The 17,667-nt window shown below is 43.2% G+C and overlaps 1 protein-coding gene across 3 annotated transcripts in view; it reads left to right on the plus strand.

The window, feature by feature from the left end:
- SH3YL1 (SH3 and SYLF domain containing 1) overlaps positions 1-17,667 on the plus strand; it is a 37,131-nt gene that overhangs the window by 5,726 nt on the left and 13,738 nt on the right. For all 3 annotated transcript variants that reach the window (XM_016191193.2, XM_060186977.1, XM_060186978.1), the window contains exons 3-5: positions 6,894-7,004; positions 10,288-10,401; positions 13,721-13,785. In XM_016191193.2, coding sequence (XP_016046679.1) covers positions 6,894-7,004; positions 10,288-10,401; positions 13,721-13,785 — 290 coding nt within the window. The remainder of the gene's footprint in view (positions 1-6,893; positions 7,005-10,287; positions 10,402-13,720; positions 13,786-17,667) is intronic.

Here is a 17,667-nt window from a genome sequence, read left to right on the forward strand (position 1 = left end):
AAATTTTTTTAATAAAAAAAGAAATAATAGTCAACCCATATCTGTGATCTTGGGAGAACTGATGTAGCTTTCAGTGGAGGGAGTGGGGACACAAAATTCTGGTGGTGGGAAAGGTGTGGAATTATACCCTGTTATTTTATAATCTTGTAAATTAATATTAAATCACTAATAAGGCAAGACGTTTTAAAAAAGAAAATCTGATCTAAAGTGACTTTCTCTGAAGAAAGACTTTAGAGGGTAGTGTAGCCGAACAGTCTGAGCTGTTTGTGACCCTGAGATGGCCCAGTCCTAGCTCCTGGGCTCCCCTCCAGGCTAACGCTCCTCTTGATGACTTGGTACTCAGGCTGTCCCCTTCTGGTGACACAAATCTTACAGCAAGTCCAAAGCAAAGTGTTTGGGGGGAGAGAGGATATTGTGGCAACTCTCATGTGGACAATCCCTGACTACAGAGTCTAGGTGGGAATCTGAGCTGTGGCCCAAGGAGGACACTTGCTGTGATTTGCAGAGCTGAGTCACCTGCCTGGTGCCCACAGCTTCAGTGAAGGCAGACACGCTGCTGCCCTGGGAGGACACTGACTGTGATGTGCAGCCATGGGTTAAGCAGACTTTCTGCTGATCCCTAAGACAGGTGCTCAGCTGATGAAGGAACGAACACATTTCCCCTGCAGTCTGTCAACTCAGTTGGGCATGATACAGCATCTAGAGACCAAGCAGGGCTCTGAAAGGGGCACAGATGAGACACATCACTGCTTCTTCCGTGGAGGGGTTGTGGTTTGGTGATAGAAAAGGTGAAGTATGGGAGTACAGGGATGTCTCCGCCACTGACTGTGTGCAGTGCCAGGAATGCCTGGTCCTGTGCACCTATGCCTGCTCCTTGTTTTCTATCTGTTGTGGTCTCTCTCCCTGAGGCCAGGCTCCCTGATATCCTGGAGTTGGGTGTATTCTCTCAGAATACACCTGGCTGAAGAACTCATAGGTTCTGGGGGTCCAGTTCTAGTGGAACAGCAGCAATACTCCTGAGCCTCTGTGCTGAGTATTCCTTGGGATTCTGGACCTGTCCCTGAGGGGTGGGGGGCTGAGTTCAGAATTCCTGAGGGTTTTTCCCCTCCCTTTCTCAGGAGGGATAATTTTGTGGGCACTCTCCAACTCAGTTTCTCCCCTTTGAATGCCCTCCTTCTGGTAAAGGCTACATTGAAAGGAAGGGGCTGCTGTTATACACCAGCAAATGCTCTCAGGCCCGCTGTGTATTCTTCTTTTCTTCTTTATGAGAATGCCACTCATAAAAAAGTGGCAGTACCAGAAACTGAACCTGGGATTTCAGAGCTTCAGACCTTAAAATCCTTTCCATTATGCTTTTTGCTTTTTTTTTTTTTTTTTTTTTTACCAGAGCACTGCTCAGCTCTGGCTTAGGCGGTATGGGAGATTGAACCTGGGATTTGAGAGCCTCAGGCATGAAAGTCTCTTTGCATAACCATTATGCTATACCCCCCACCCCCATTATGCTATCTTCTACCCTCCCATGGGGTTTTCTATGTAAAGGAATCTGTTCTATCCATCACAGGCATCTAACCTTTAATTCCAAAACCCTCACAGATATATATTCATTACACAAGTGTATAACACACACCTACTATAGGTCCTCATGATACTGTCAGAGATGGTGCAGCTCATAAAGCAGCTGTGCTCAGCCATATGGTGCTTTCACCCCAGTAAGAAGATAGGTGGACAGGAAAGATTGAACGGCTCACTGGAGGGACAGACATGACAAATGCCATTTTTGCCTTGACATGTATATATATTTTTTCTTGCATTTGTCATGAAGATGGCATCTTTAATTAAATCTTGTGGCTCATTTACCAAATTGTGCTGTATATATATATATATATATATATATTTTTTTTTTTTAATTTTTTATTTAAGAAAGGATTAATGAACAAAAACATAAGGTAGGAGGGGTACAACTCCACACAATTCCCACCACCCAATCCCCATAACCCACCCCCTCCCCTGATAGCTTTCCCATTCTCTAGCCCTCTGGGAGCATGGACCCAGGGTCGTTGAGGGTTGCAGAAGGTAGAAGGTCTGGCTTCTGTAATTGCTTCCCCGCTGAACATGGGCGTTGACTGGTCGGTCCATACTCCCAGTCTGCCTCTCTCTTTCCCTAGTAAGGTGTGTCTCTGGGGAAGCTGAGCTCCAGGACACATTGGTGGGGTCTTCAATCCAGGGAAGCCTGGCCAGCATCCTGGTGGCATCTGGAACCTGGTGATTGAAAAGAGAGTCAACATACGAAGCCAAACAATTTGTTGAGCAATCATGGATCCCAAGCTTGGAATAGTGGAGAGGAAGTGTTAGGGAGGGTACTCACTGCAAACTCTAGTGTAATCCTGCTTTCAGGTATATATTTTGCAGTAGTTTATGGATACGTGTGCACATAAGCTCTCTCTCACAGAAACTGGTGTATATCTAGGTTATGGGACTTTGTTAGAAAGTGAACTACCTGAAATGAAATTAGAGTGTACTATAAAAGGAAAGGTCTCACCTGAGTAATGAAGCTGAAGGGCTGTCATTCCACATGTGAAGTCTCTGGATACAGTCTGAGGTGAAGCATGTTGAGGTGGCAATCGTTGCTTTGGTTAGGTTGTGATCGGCGGATGCAATATTATTTGGTTTGGGTTGGGAGATGCATACAGGAAAGTGGGCCCTATCCAAGGGTTCCAGGACTGGGGGAAGTAGGGGCTCTATAGTGGAGATGTGAGGTTCCTGCTGTCTTAGGGTTCAAAAAGACAATCGATAGTTAATATTATCATCACATTATTTGTTAATTGGGTTAACTTTGAAAAGTCCCTTTGTTATGGTTTGCTGTACAGTATCCAGTATCTTGTATATAGCTGTGCTATTGGATGCTTCTTGTGCTGTATATTTTTAAAATGTGGAGTACTTATCTCAACCCAATACCAATATAAGTTTAGATGATGAAATATTTAATGTAAAATAGAATCACTGGAAGAAAATATAGAATAATAGCTATATAATTTTTAGCTGGACCTTATAATAATAGATGAAAATGATGACTGAAATCTAGGAAGATGCTACTCTACAAATAAAGTAAATGCTGAAGAATGATAAAGAACAGTGGCTTGGGAAGTGGCACAGTGAGAAAACATGATACTCTCAAGCATGAGGTCCTGAGTTCAGTCCCTAGGAGCACATGTACCAGAGTGATGTCTGGTTCTTTCTCTCTCTCCTCCTAGACTTCTTATTAATAGATAAATAAAATAATTTTTAGAAAAGCAATAGGTAACATTTGATAAGAAGCAAGCTGAGACAGAGATTTGAGACATGGTCAAAACTATGGATGAAATACGGCACCAGAAAAAAATAGACAAAGAACATAAATACAAAATCCGAAACAAAAAAGAAGAGCACACTACCATCCTGTTAAGTTTGAACAGATGTCACCATGTCTTCCTCAGGGGCTTACTTGACCAGCTCCCCTGTGACAGTGGGTGCCCTTTATGGTATAACCCAGCGACTCTAGACCTGGACAGCAGTCTTAGAAGGCAACTTGAGAGCCAGGCTGAGTGCACAGGTTACATTGTGCAAGGATCTGTTCACAAGTGGTGAAACAATGCTACAGGTCTCTCTCTCTCTCCCTCTCTACCCCTCCCCTCTCGATTCTGTCTCTATCCTAAATAAATAAATAATAAACATGAAAAAAAGAAAAGAACATTTCTAGGCAGGCTTCTTCAAAAAAGGTTCCTAAAAAAGAAAAAAGCAACTTGATAATGTGATAAGCACCTAAAACATTTTTGGACATTTGACTCATCAATTCTAAATGTTGAGATTCTGTCCCAAGATAATTGCCATCTACTGGCAATGTCTATAAAAGCTGAAAATGGAAACAGTCTCCACTTAAGCAATTGAAAGAAAGGACTCACACACAACAGCCATTGAGTGCCCTCCTCCTTCCTCCTTCTCTTTCTCATCTTCTTAAATCTGTACATTTTTATGTCTTTTCCTTAATTTATGCCATAATTGCTAATAATAAAAATAGAGAACTTTTTTTTGTCATATATGAGCCTTTTGCACTGTGAATTCACAAAGTATTTTGCCCACAATTTATGGTTCTCTTATGTTTTGACTTTGGTATTTCAAATTGATGAGCCTGGAGTTTATCCTTAGCAGCATAAAGCTGTGGAGGAAGCTTTATTGTTCCCACTCAAAAACATTCTTCATTGTGTAATACAGATTTTTCCACATTGATTTGAAGTACCCTCTTTATTGTATACTAAATCCTCATAGGTCTGAGTCAATTTCTGAGTTTTCTATTTTGTAAAGTCAGTTTTGCTGTTTGTATCCACAATTACTATAAAGTACATTATTGAGGCTATAATGTGTTGTAGTTTCTGGAAATGTGTCTTCTATCTGTATTTTTTCCTAGCCTTTCTGGCTTACTTTTCCACGTTGATTTGACAATTATGTTGTTGACTTAAAAAAAAAAAGCACCTTTAAAGATGTAAAATGGAAGATAAATTTGATTTGATTAAGACAAATGTAGAAAAGTCAGCATAAGAAAATTCAAAAGGCAGATGACAAACAGGAAATCAAGTAAGCCTTATTCTAGAAAAAAGGTTAATTCCATTTATTAAAAAAATCAATAATAAACAGAGAAATACAACCCCATAAAGGGACAAGAAATTTGATAAAGATTTGATAGAAATGGAGACATAGTCAACATCATTTATCATAAAAGAGCAAATTAAAAGTTCACTCGTGTTTGCTAGGTGACGTAGCTGGCACTGGAATTGCCATTTACTATAAACATCCAGAATACGGGAATATGGGGAGCTTTCAAGTGTTGCGTGCCAGGTGAATTGGTCCAAGACCCCAGAAAGAAGGGGGCTGCAAGGTGAAGTTAGGATTGTAAGCTGTGTCAGTAGCAGGGGCTGGGGGATCACCTGAGTGTGTGAGAATGAAGAACTGCTTGAGCTTATGGGGGGGGGGGCAGGGACAGAGACCACCCGAGCGGGTGGAAGGGATGACTCCTTGAGCTAGGGGGCTGGCGTGGAGACCACCTGAGCATGGAGGTAGAGGGAGAAATGACATGAGCATGCATGGGCCAGAGACCACCTGAACAGGGATTGGGGAGACCTCCTGAGCAGAAGGGGGCAGAGACCATGGAAGCTGGGATTTGTTAGAACGACCTGGAAGAGGGAGTTCTGGAGAGGGAGTTCTGGAGGAGTTCTGGAGAGGGAGTTCTAGAGAGGGAGTTCTAGAGAAGGAGTACTGGAGGAGTACTGGAGGAGTTCTGGAGAGGGAGCTCTAGCAGAGAGGGAGTTCTGGAGAGGGAGTTCTAGAGAAGGAGTTCTGGAGGAGTTCTGGAGAGGGAGCTCTAGCAGAGAGGGAGTTCTGGAGAGGGAGTTCTAGAGAAGGAGTTCTGGAGGAGTTCTGGAGAGGGAGCTCTAGCAGAGAGGGAGTTCTGGAGAGGGAGTTCTAGAGAAGGAGTTCTGGAGGAGTTCTGGAGAGGGAGTTCTAGAGAAGGAGTTCTGGAGGAGTTCTGGAGAGGGAGCTCTAGCAGCCTGTCAGGCAACTCTGAGCTCCCAGAGGACATGTGCGGTGAGCATTCCAAGTGGTGCACAGCAATCCCCAGGAAGCTGGGTGAAGAGAATGTAGGGTCACATGGGGTTTTATGGGGTTCCCAGCCCTAGTGGAGAGGGTTCGTTAACTGGAGCCCAACAGGACAGAGCTCAGAGTTGCATTGATTTAGGGCCCAGCCCTGTTCTGTGTGTGCTCCCATGCCCTCAGCATCACGGCTGCCTTCGGAGGAAGATAGAAGTGACCTAAGTGCAGAACATTGGGGCGGGGGGGGGGGGGGAGAGACACAAGCTGACAACCATCCAGTTCTACTAGAAACAGGCAGAAATAGGGAAACCCTGCCCGTTACTAGGAGGAAACACACACACACACACACACACACACACACACACACACACACACACACACACACACACACAATAATAAGTCCAGAAAGGATGGAGGTGATACCAGACATGAAGAGAACAGCAACTTAGGTGTTTCTAAAGGAGTTTAAGAGCAAGATAAATACAGAAAGGAAGTCAGGGGGGAAAAAAGCCAGATGGGACTTTCAGAGCTGAAAGCAATGTGACATGAATGAACTTGATGACATGAAGCTTCCAGATTTTATATGAAAGCCTGTCACATCACTTGGTTCTTTTGAGCCTGTGTCCTGTGATGAGGGAACAGCCACCCACATGCTTCAGAGCTGCAAGGATTCTGTGAGTGCTGTGCTGACAAATACTGTGAATCTATGAGAACCCAGGCAATGCTGAAAATGTAATATCTATGCAGACTCCAGCCTGCCTTCCGAATGGAATAACCGCATTCAGAGTCTCTCAGAATTTTGCTGAAAAGGAAAATTTACATAAATAATTCAAACATGTTTGACAAAAATAGGCACTTTTCATGTTATCTATACAGATGTTATCTATACAGTTGTAAGACACATCTTTTATTAATCCTTGTAATTTTTTTATCAGTATTGACATGAGTTGAGAATTAATTACTAGGAAAAGAGACAGAGTTTGGGAGACTAGATCAAGTTTTATGGAAAACCTGTTAGAGTTTAAAATTGACTTTAAAATTTATGGGATTTTGAGAATTCAGGGTTCCCCAGTCCTAGAATGACTTTAATTGGGAAAATGGGTCAAATGGCCAAAAATAGAGAATTTCCAACACATCCACCTCCTTTGTCTGGTAAGATGCAATTTGTTAATGCTTGATTATATCTGAGGAAAAATGAGTTACAGTAAATATATACATTCTACTTAGCATATTCTTAATTAAAGGCTTTCATTTTTTAAAAAATCTTTCAGTGAATAACCCTATACCTTCCAATTTGAAGTCCGAAGCAAAAAAGGCTGCTAAAATTCTAAGAGAATTCACAGAAATAACATCCAGAAATGGACCTGATAAACTCATTCCTGGTGAGTAAGCACAGCCTCATTTGTCTTACCAGCTACCTTTTGTGTTCTCTGACTTCTAGCTGCAGTGGAGACAGCCTAGCACCCAGTGCTTTCTACAGGGAGTATTTCTTAGCTACTCCTCTTCCTCTCCCCACCAGGGCTCCAGCCTGAACTTGCTTTCTCTAGACCACTGTCCTTTTCCTCGTCTGTTTTAAAATTTTTAATATTTTTATTAGTGATTGACAAGATTGTGGGATAAGAGGGGTACATTTCCATACAGTTCCCACCACTAGAGTTTCATAGCCCATCCCCTCCATTGGAAGCTTCCTTATTCTCAATCCCTCTGGGAGTATGGACCAAAAAGATCTTTATGAGGATGGAAGGTCTGGCTTCTGTAATTGCTTCTTTGCTGAACATGGACATTGGCAGGTAGATCCATACCCCCAGCCTATCTCTCTCTTTCCCTAGTGGGGTAGGGCTCTGGGGAGGCGGGTTTCAGGACACATTGGTGAGGTCATCTTCCCAGGGAAGTCAGGTTGGATTCATGGTAGCATCTGCAACTTGGTGGCTGAAAAGCCTTAAGACAATAAAGCAAAACAAATTGTTTAATAATCAGGAACTTAAAGGTAAGAGGAGAGCAGACGAGATTTGGGTCTTAATGTTGGAAGAAGTTAGGAAATCAATTTTGGGTATATTCCATGGGACCCATGACTTTAGTAATTTTTGCTCGAGCCCAGTGACTAACATGCAGGTGGGCTAAAAAATATTGTCTGGAGAGATGGTGTCAGAGTTGGGAATAGGACTAGAAAGCTGATCATCAGGGCAGAGAGTAGCTCCCAAATATGGGAAAAGTGTATGAGGACATGGTCATCTTATGCTTCCTCTTCCTGGGTATCTGTTGATCCAGCCTATCATCCCAGCACATCGGTGCACCAGTGCCCCTGGTCATCCAAGTGCAGATCCCATATCCCTAGAACCTGCTGTGCTGGCCCTGGGAGCAGAGCATCTAAGGGGCTTCATGCTCTCTGTGACTTGCCACTGGTGGAGTCTACTCTGGCCCAGGTCATCACCTTTGCCCTTTATTTCTGAGTGGAGACTCATGGAATATGATCCTCAGACAGGAAGGAGTGATATCACATCAGCTTGGACAACCTCGAAGGCTAGTTTTCATCACAACACATGATCTGAGATTGTAGTCAGGAAACCACCCCATCTTCTGAAACAAGTTTTCTGAAGTTATTTAACAGATGCATAGAGCACAGTGATTTGTTGTTATAATAATCCTATTTATAGTGGAAGATATTGCTGTTTTGGCCCAGCTACTCCTCCCTTGCTATTCAAAATACACTCCTGCCCAGCAGTGGGCCTCACTTGGTCTCCAGGGAAGCCCAGAGTCTCAAGTTCCACTTGAGTTAAATAAATTAGAATTTTTGCTATTCACAAGGTTCCCAGAGAGTTGCCCATACATACAAGTGTGAGGAGCTCTGCTTTGAAACCTGAGGAAAACTCAACCAGAAGAGCTGATTTTCCAGCAGTGATAGCTGATTGGTTCCTTCCTCCCTGCTGCCCCCCCCCCCCAGCACTACTCAGCTCAAGTTTATGGTTGTGTGGGGGCATTGAACCTGGGACTTAAGAGCCACAGGCATGAGAGCTTCTTTGCATAATTGGTATGCTCTCTCTCTCTTAGCAGTAATATCTGGAGCAGGAGAGAGAAAATATTCAGAGTTACTCAGTCTTGACACTCCTGTCCAGCCTACACCATCCAGATAAATGGCATAATTAATCTCTTTAGTTGACTTTCAGAATATGTTCATTTTTTTAAAATGTGCTTTTGTCAATTTAGGTGTTTCTAAATAGAGAGGAACTCACTACGGAACATGAGATGGAGTAAGCGTTGTTGTGGATATCCTGCCAGCACACCTGGTGATACAAAATACAGCTTCCCCACTGTTGTTCACTTGAAACCTCTTGAAGCACAAAGCCTAGGCTACTGTCCTAGGAGCCTGCCCAATATTCTGTACCTTAATCTCCAAAGAATAGAGCCACAGGCTCTAACCACGGGTGTGTACTGAGTGAGCTTCCTACTCCTGGATGAGTTATCTCTGTGACCGTTATCAATTTTGGCTGGCAAAATAGCTCACTTGGATAGTGTGCTGCTTTGCTCTGTATGTGACCCAGGTTCAAGCCAGGCTGCCATTGTATTTGAAGGAAGCTTCAGTGCTGTGTTCTCTTTCACTCTCTCTCTCTGCCTCTCTGCCTCTTAAAAATGAATTTGTTGTTAATTTAAACTTGAAATAGTTTGCATAATTATGCTTGAAGTTAATGCTTTTCTGGAGACATCTACAAAACCTCTCATGTTTGGAACACAGGGTCTGGTTTATTTGACAGAATACTGGACTTAAGTGATGAGAATATAAACTACTTGAAACATGATATTGGAGTCCAAGGGTTAATCTCCCAAAACTTGGGGGTCTAAAGTAAGTCCCAAGAAGCCCAAGAATGGACTTCCCTTATGATCTGGATGTAGTTGTATAAATAAATACACAGGAAGTGGACAGCATGTTTAACAGGGATGAATGCTAATGCCCTCATTTAACCAGATGAATCCCTAGAATACAAAGCAGTATTTCATAAATTATATTTATTGAGCATTACTCAAGTACCATGACATCTTATAAATCATAGATCATTCTGTGAAGGTAAAAAGCTTATTTAAAGCTGCAAAATCACTTAATGTTTCTGGCTTTGAATCCTGGTTTCCATGACAGCTAAAGGTGAACTGAGCTCTGAGCTTTAGCACTCAAGTGGTGCGTCCTGCTGCCTTTCTCCTTAGTGATCTTAAGTTCTTTGTTTTCAGAAGTATGAATTATGTTCTAAATTAACTGACATCTCCAAGTGTTTTCTCTGTGTCCAGATTTCAATAAGATCTCATTCAAACATCTCATTTGCTCTGGCAGTTGTAGGAGTATTGAGCATTTGTGTTACATTTAGCATTGCAAAAATAACAACATGGAAAAAGAGGTAGGAGGAGGAGGCTGCAGGCCCATCTGTTGTGTCATTGAGTTTTTATTCATGGCTGAGGCTGCCGACCAGCCTCAGTGTCTGTTGGAGTCATGCTTGCTCTCTGCTCAGGCACATGCTGTAGGAATTGTACCTGCAGCTAGGGAGGTAGGGTCACTGTGAGCACAACAGACTTTCATGCCCAAGGCTGAGGGGTCCCAGGCTCCACCTGCAGAAGAGCTGAGCAGGGATCTGGTCAGAAGAAAAGCCCCTCCCTCACCTGCCTGTTGTCTGGTTTCTGCAGCCCATGTCATCGCCAGAGCAAAGGGCCTTGCGGTTCTGTCTGTGATCAAGGCAGGATTTCTGGTCACTGCCAGAGGAGGCAGTGGCATTGTGCTGGCTCGTCTTCCAGATGGAAGTAAGTGTTTCCTCATTTGGGGGCAGAGAACTGGGCTGTGTTCAGCTTTCATTCTGAACCTATGTCACAGGAAGCATGGTACCAAAAACTGTCATCCAAAAACTGGCCCTGTGTGGCTTAGGAATCACGTGGGAGTCTCTGGCCCCAGGGCAGCAGGGCAACAGGGCAGCCAAGGTCACTAAGTCAGGTTCTGCAGACCTCACTGTCTCTGTACTTCCCCCATGGAACACATACTTTAATGTAATATTTCTGTTGTCACATGTGAATTTGTGTACCTCAGCTTCATGGTATTACTCTTGGAGTTCGTAGGACAATTAAGGGCAAGCTGTAGGAGGAAGAGAAAAAAAATACTTTTTTCCCCCTCCAGAGTTATCAGTGGGGCTCGGTGCCGGCACTACAAATCTACTGCTCCTGGCGACCATTTTTACCATTTTTTTATTGGACAGGACAGAGGGAAATTGAGAGGGGAGGGGAAGATTGATAGATGATAGATAGATAGATAGATAGATAGATAGATAGATAGATAGGGAATGATAGACACCTGCAGACCTGCTTCACCACTTGTAAAGCAACCCCCCTGCAGGTGGAGAGCTGGGGGATTGAACTGGCATCCTTGCACGGGTCCTTGTGCTTCATACTATGTTCACTACCGTATGATCCCCAAAGTAAAAATTCTTCGAAGTCAAGATCAGTGGAACCATTTTTGCTTTCTAGGAGTGACATCTAATGATTTTTCAGAGATGAAAACAAAATGCCCTTCCCTTGAATCCCAAGAACCAACATGTGGGAAGAAGGGGCAGAAATCTGGCCAGTAGTGAGCCAGGAGGTGGCTCTGTGGGTAAAACACTGAGCTTGCAAGTGTGAGGTCTTGAGTTTGATCCACAGCATCAAATATTCCAGAGTGATGTCCTAGTTTTCTCTCTCATATTAATATATAAATCTTTTTTAAAAAGTGGTCTGGAGAGATAGCATCTAGTTGTGCAAAAAAAGTTTTCAGGCCTGAGGTACCAAAGGTCCCAGGTTCAGTTCCTAGCACCACAATAAGCCAGAGCTGAGTCATGCTCTGGTAAATGATAAATTAATAAATATCAATCAGATGAAAATAAAAGTAAAACAGTAAAGAAAAAAGATCCGACATGTGTGGTAACACTTGGATGCTTTCTGTTCTATTCCACTTTAGCTTCAGGTGTTCAGCCATGTAACTGAGCGCATTTTCTGAGGCAGGGCCTGGGGTGCCTATGGGGGAGGAGGCCTGTGGGAAGTTCTGGGCTGTTGCCTCTGGGCAACTCTTCACCCATGGGCTCTGCTGAAACTCCTGAACTTCTCTCTCCTAGCATGTGGGGAGCCCCTTGAGGGGGAGGCAGGCAAGAAGAAGCTGTGAGGATGAGGCAAGTGCCTTGTCTCCCCAGCCAGATGGACAGTTCCTAATGCAGGAAATGGAAAATGGATTTCAGGTTATAAGACACTGATTACTGTAATCAAACCCCTCTACGTGTAGACTGACTTCTTATTTACAGATACAAAAAAAAAAAAAAAAAGAAAGAAAGAAAGAAAGAAAGAGAGAAAAGGCATGGAAGCAGGGAAAATTGGGTTTAGGAAGGTAATAAGCATTTTCAGAAAGTTTTTCAACTGGGCTGTCCCACCCTCCACCACCAAATTAAAAGTGGGCTTTCCTTCTCCACCTCCTCCTTCTTTTTCTTCTATTCCCCCCCCACACACACACACTGCTTCCAGGGTTATTTCTGGGCCTCAGCGCTGGCACTACAAATCCACTGCTCCTGGCAGCCATTTTTTTCCATTTCATTGGATAGGACAGAAATTAAGAAAGAGGAGGGGGAGAGAGGGAGAGAGAAAGATAGATACCTGCAGACCTGTTTTGCCACTTGTGAAGTATCCCCCCTGCAGGTGGGGAGCCAGGGGCTTGAACCCAGATTCTTTCATGGATTCTTATGATTAGTGCTACATGCAGTTAACTGGGTGTGCCACTGCCCCAGCACCCAAAAGTGGACTTGCCTAGACTTGTTTGCAGAGCTATTTCTCTGCTGGGAAACACAGACATCCGTAAGATGGAAAGTGGAATTACTGTTCTTTGTTTCCAAACGTAAAGAGACTGACCATCAGAACCTTGTAATAATCTTGAATTTATGGCCTATTTTCTTTTGCCCTCAGATGTTCACAATACAAATAGTTTACTACCATGTTACTCTTATAAAACACTGTAAGGATAGGTGGTGGCACACCTGGTTGAGCACATATGTTACAGTGCAGAAGGACCCAGGTTTGAGGCCCCAGTCTCCACATGCAGAGGGAAAACTTTGTGAGCAGTGAAGCAGGGCTTCAGGTGTCTCTCTCTCCCTATCTATTTCCCCCTTCCTCTTGATTTCTGGCTGTCTCTATCAAATAAATAAATAAAGATAGGGGGCTGGGGTGGTAGCACACCGGATTAAGTGCATATGGCACAAAGTACAAGGACCAGCCTAAGGATGCTGGTTTGAGCTCCTGGCTCCTCACCTGCAGTGGGGAGGGGGGGTTTGCTTCACAAGCAGAGAAGCAGGTCTGCAGGTGTCTTTCTCTCCCTTTCTCTGTCTTCCCCTCCTTTCTCTATTTCTCTCTGTCCTACCCAGCAATAACAACAAAAACAATAAACAACAAGGGCAACAAAAGGGAAAAAATGGCCTCCAGGAGCAGTAGATTTGTAGTGCAGGCACCAAGCCCCAGTGATAACACTGGAGGCAAATAAATAAATAAAGATAATTTTTAAAAACTTTTAAAAATAAAGAAAATATTGTAAGAAGAACCTCATTTTGACCCTTTTGCTCTCTTGTATCTATGGTGAAATTCTGAGACTTAGAATTGCAATCCACCTTTTGTGAAGACTGGCAGAAATTCAGTAATTTGCTGTTATGTATGCTTATAGAGACAGAGAACATGGTTTATGAAGCCATGAGGCTTGGAATAAATATCTAATGATGTTCATACACTGTAACTTTAAGAATCATACTAAAGCACATTTAAAACCATGGAAAATTCTAAAGACTCAGTATTTGGAAAGAGACTCTGTCCATTCCCACATGAGCACTTTCATGCTTGTGCTGTGGCTCCCGTGAGCGGTCTGTGAACACCTCTCCCATGGCCCTGTCTACCCCACTGTATGGCCTCCACGAAAAGTGAGTGTCTATGACCATTCTTCACACCCCCTGAGCAGAGTCTGTGAGCATTATTCCCACAGTGTCTTGAGCACCCCCCATAAACAGTTTGTGTCTGAGCGCTGTCCACCCCACCCGGTGGACCCTGTGAGCAGATTCTGTTTCTCCTGCAGAGTGGTCTGCACCCTCAGCTATCGGCATCGCAGGGCTTGGTGGAGGATTTGAGATGGGAATCGAGGTGAGTGACATATGCCTACATCCTATGTGATGGTGTGGTGAGGGCTGCTCTTACTCTCAACTTACCTATGAGTACTGTCCCCTTTGCTTTTAATGAATCTCTACTTAAAGCTGAGGTGGGGGTGGTGAACTACAGGGCATGCCTGAGTTCCCAGAGGCTGCAGGTTCAACCACCACACCACGGTGTGTCAGAACTGAGCAGAGATCTAGTCACTCTGTCACTAATAAAAATCAATTTAAGTTAATCTACCTAAAACTAGAATCTCCTGTTTGCTCTCTCCTACGAGTACAATGGCTTTCATTCAATAATCTGCTTCCTTCATGAGCTCCTCTGAGGCGCAGGTGTGCCTCATATCTGGAAGAAGTCATTGGCATTGAAGGCTACTAGGTGCAAAGCTCTGGGTCTCCTGGACAAGTCGAAATTCAGGCTAGGGGACAATGGCTATCCAGGTGCCATATGTTGTGGTGAATCAAGTATTATATTATATAAAATTTAAATTATGCCAAATTCTATGAATGGGAATAGCAGTATATGGCATAATTTTATTACTGTGTCTCTAGTGACTCTGGATTTTATCCAGTGGACTGGTACTAGGTGTGCTTAACCAGGTGTGCCACCACCCGGCCACTTCCTAACCCTAACCTTATCTAACACTAACCCTAACCCTAATCCTAACCAGTGGACTGGAAATGACATGGAGCCTTCTTGTTTACGGCATTCTGTTACATAGGGAACCTGGTGGCACGATATTCATCTCTCAGCTGTTGCTTCATTGCTACATGACTGGTAAATGAAATCTAACATTCTCAAATAATTTTTCTTCTCAGATTTCAGTGGGTTTCTTCCTAAGCCATCCTTTTATGATTTTGTTCTGTTGCCATAGTTTTAAATTCCCTCAGTCTGTCAGGAGTAAGTGTTTCTGCTGGGTCTCCTTCCTTTCATCTTACTTGACCTCCTTTGCTCCTGCTGCCTGAATCTGGATTATAAAAATAGGAACATTTTGCTTTATCATGACTACCATTTTTGCTTTTTGTTGAACCAAATCAAAGTCTTCCAAATGATCGCCCTCTCATGTGTAAAGTATCTATTTATCAGCAATTACAGCCAAGCTTCCCCATCACCACTACACACACAAAAAGTGTTGGCCCCACTGATTCCCTTGAAGAAAGGATGATCCCACAGAGTCAGCTCTCCTCCCCAGTCCTGACTCCAGTTGACTTAAAAATAATGACTTTAACACCTTCACAGTCAAAGGAGTGCCTCTGAGTTGGTTTTTGGAAGAGAATAGATTTGTGGTCATAAGGCTTACTGGTGATCTGGACAGTAAGTACAAATACCCTTGAGTGACCAATGCAGCACATCAGCAAATTGCACCTGCCTCCTCCCAGGGAACTGGGACATTCAGGGTCCCTAAAAGCAGGGACTCCACACCCTGTGAGTCCCCCCACCCTGAGACACAGTGATGAATGCAGCCTTCACTCTGGGCTTATTCAGTATATTATCTGGTGTACAGAAACACTTGGATGGCATAAGCTCCTGTTTGTTTTGTTAACTCTCTCTTTGATGTTTTTATGCTGGCCAACCTTAGAATCTTCTGATTGTAAAGCTCACCTTCACAGCAATGTAGCAGTTAATGCTCCCACATGTTAATGTAGCAACACGAAAGGTAATTATTGACTTTGCAAATGTTTATCTCAAGTGGAGAGAAGCCTGTCTTAGGCTGGCCTTTGCCTCTTCTGTGGAGCTGACTAGGCTCCTGTGAGGAGTCTGAGGTGAGTGCTCCAGATGTCATGCACTGGTCTGCTCTGCTGTTCACAACAAGCACGTGCAGACCCTGGCCTGAAACTGTCTGCCTCATCCTCCTCCAGCACAGCTTTTTTTGCTGGAAAGTATTTGTGGGTTTAGCAAAATTTCATGTTTAAGAACTGAATTTCATCACAAAACATGTATCTTATTTATGGTTAGTTACATCTTAATGTGAACTTCTTAAGCATTTATAAGATTCTCAACTGTCTTAACACTGTTCATTTGTTCCATTGCTCCTGTTTTCTTGTTTAAAGACTTTTTATTATTTATTTTTTTATTTTATTGGATAAAGACAGAGAGAAATCAAGATGGAAAGAAGCAATAGGGAGAGAGAAAGAGAGACAACTGAAGCACTGATTTGCCACTCATGAAACATTCCCCCTGCAGCTGGGGGCTGCATACGGGGACTTGAGCCCGGTTCCTGCATGTGGTACTGTGCGTGCTCAACCAGGTGTACTACTGCTCAGCCCCATCCCATTATCTTTCAGGAAATCTTTGTTGCTTTTTATTCTAAGTTATACAGATAAATCTGAACCACTGACATTATTAAGCTTCCTCAGACTTTCTGTGATGCTTTGGACCTGGTCCCTTCTCTGATTAGTATCATCAAAGAGCAGAATTATGTTACCCTTAGTTGAGGAGAGCTGGACTGAGATTAGACAGAAAATTAATGGACTCTTTTAGTCCTGCCTTACTTAACTGTACTGAGATGTACCCAGCAGAATGAGATGTAACCACCAGTGTCTAAAATGTCAGTGTGGAAGACCATATTCTCTTTGTGCCTGTCTGCCAAGGGCTGTGCAAAACACTTGAGATATGTTATCTGAACACAGCTTCCACAGCCATTGTCAGTTTGCTTTCCTTTGTACCAGAAATGTGAAATAATTCTGTATCATTCAACACCATGAGCCTTAGATGTTGTCTGTATATAAGATGGAAGCAACAGTTGATTCAATTAACTGGTAAGTCTCGCTTATTTTATAGAACTTGAACATAGCTTTTTTTAAAAAAATAAATAAAATGATTCAAATGAAACATTCATTAGGAATTTACTTTTACCAGGAGCTCTAGTGTGTCTTTTTAAGTGCAACCTCACTGGGTACCATCAGCTTCTGCTGGTCAGCTAGAAACACTGATTTGAAAATACTTTAAAAAAATTAAAGCACATAAATATATTTTGAAAACATCTCTTGAACATTAGTCTGCTTGATCTTCACATATTTTATTGAGAGGTGGTAGGGGCCAGGTGATGGTGCACCTGATTAAGTGCACAGATTACATTGCTCAAGGACCTAGGTTCAAGTCCTTGGACCCCACTTGTAGGGGGAAAGCTTCACAAGCAATGAAGCAGGTCTGCAGGTGTCTCTCTTGTCTCTCTTCCTCCCTAGCTTCCTCTTCACTCTAAATTTCTCTCTGTCCTATCAAATAAAATAAAATAAAATAAAATAAACGTGCCAGACTTGGCAAATAGCTTCAATTCCTCCTTTAAACAACTTTACATTGTGATTAGTGTATATCTCCATCATTCAGATAATCTATCATTTGTCTATCTATACAGTAATATATCATCTCTGTTCTTCTGTCTACCTGTCATCCATCCAGCTATCCATCTACCTGCACACTTGTAACTATGGTTACTATTAGTAGGCCATCTAGAGATGAAAACTCAGATTAAGAGGCTTCAGAGCTGTTGAAGCTTTTGCCCAGGGTCTCATGTATGCTCAGAGCAGAAGTGGAACTCATACCCAGTTTCTGTTGTGAGCTTAAGTCTCAGCAACTGTGCTCTATGCTACCCATCTTCCAGATGCTTGAACACTAACTTGCTTTTCCCAGTGGCTTGGTGAGGTATGCCCTACCACACAGAGCAGAGATCCAGGGGCTAGTTAGTACCTGGCAGTGGCATGACTGTAAGAAGAGCCCAGGACATGGTCCAGGAGGTGGTGCAGTGGATAAAGCACTGGACTGTAAAGCATGAGGTTCTCAGTTCAGTTCCTGTCAGCACATGTACCAGAGTGATGTCTGGTCCTTTCTCTCAGGCCCTGGTGGTTGTGGAAACCAGACTTCGGGTCTCTGGCC

Source organism: Erinaceus europaeus, chromosome 3 (genome assembly GCF_950295315.1).
Source record: "Erinaceus europaeus chromosome 3, mEriEur2.1, whole genome shotgun sequence".
In the NCBI taxonomy this organism is placed as follows: domain Eukaryota; kingdom Metazoa; phylum Chordata; class Mammalia; order Eulipotyphla; family Erinaceidae; genus Erinaceus; species Erinaceus europaeus.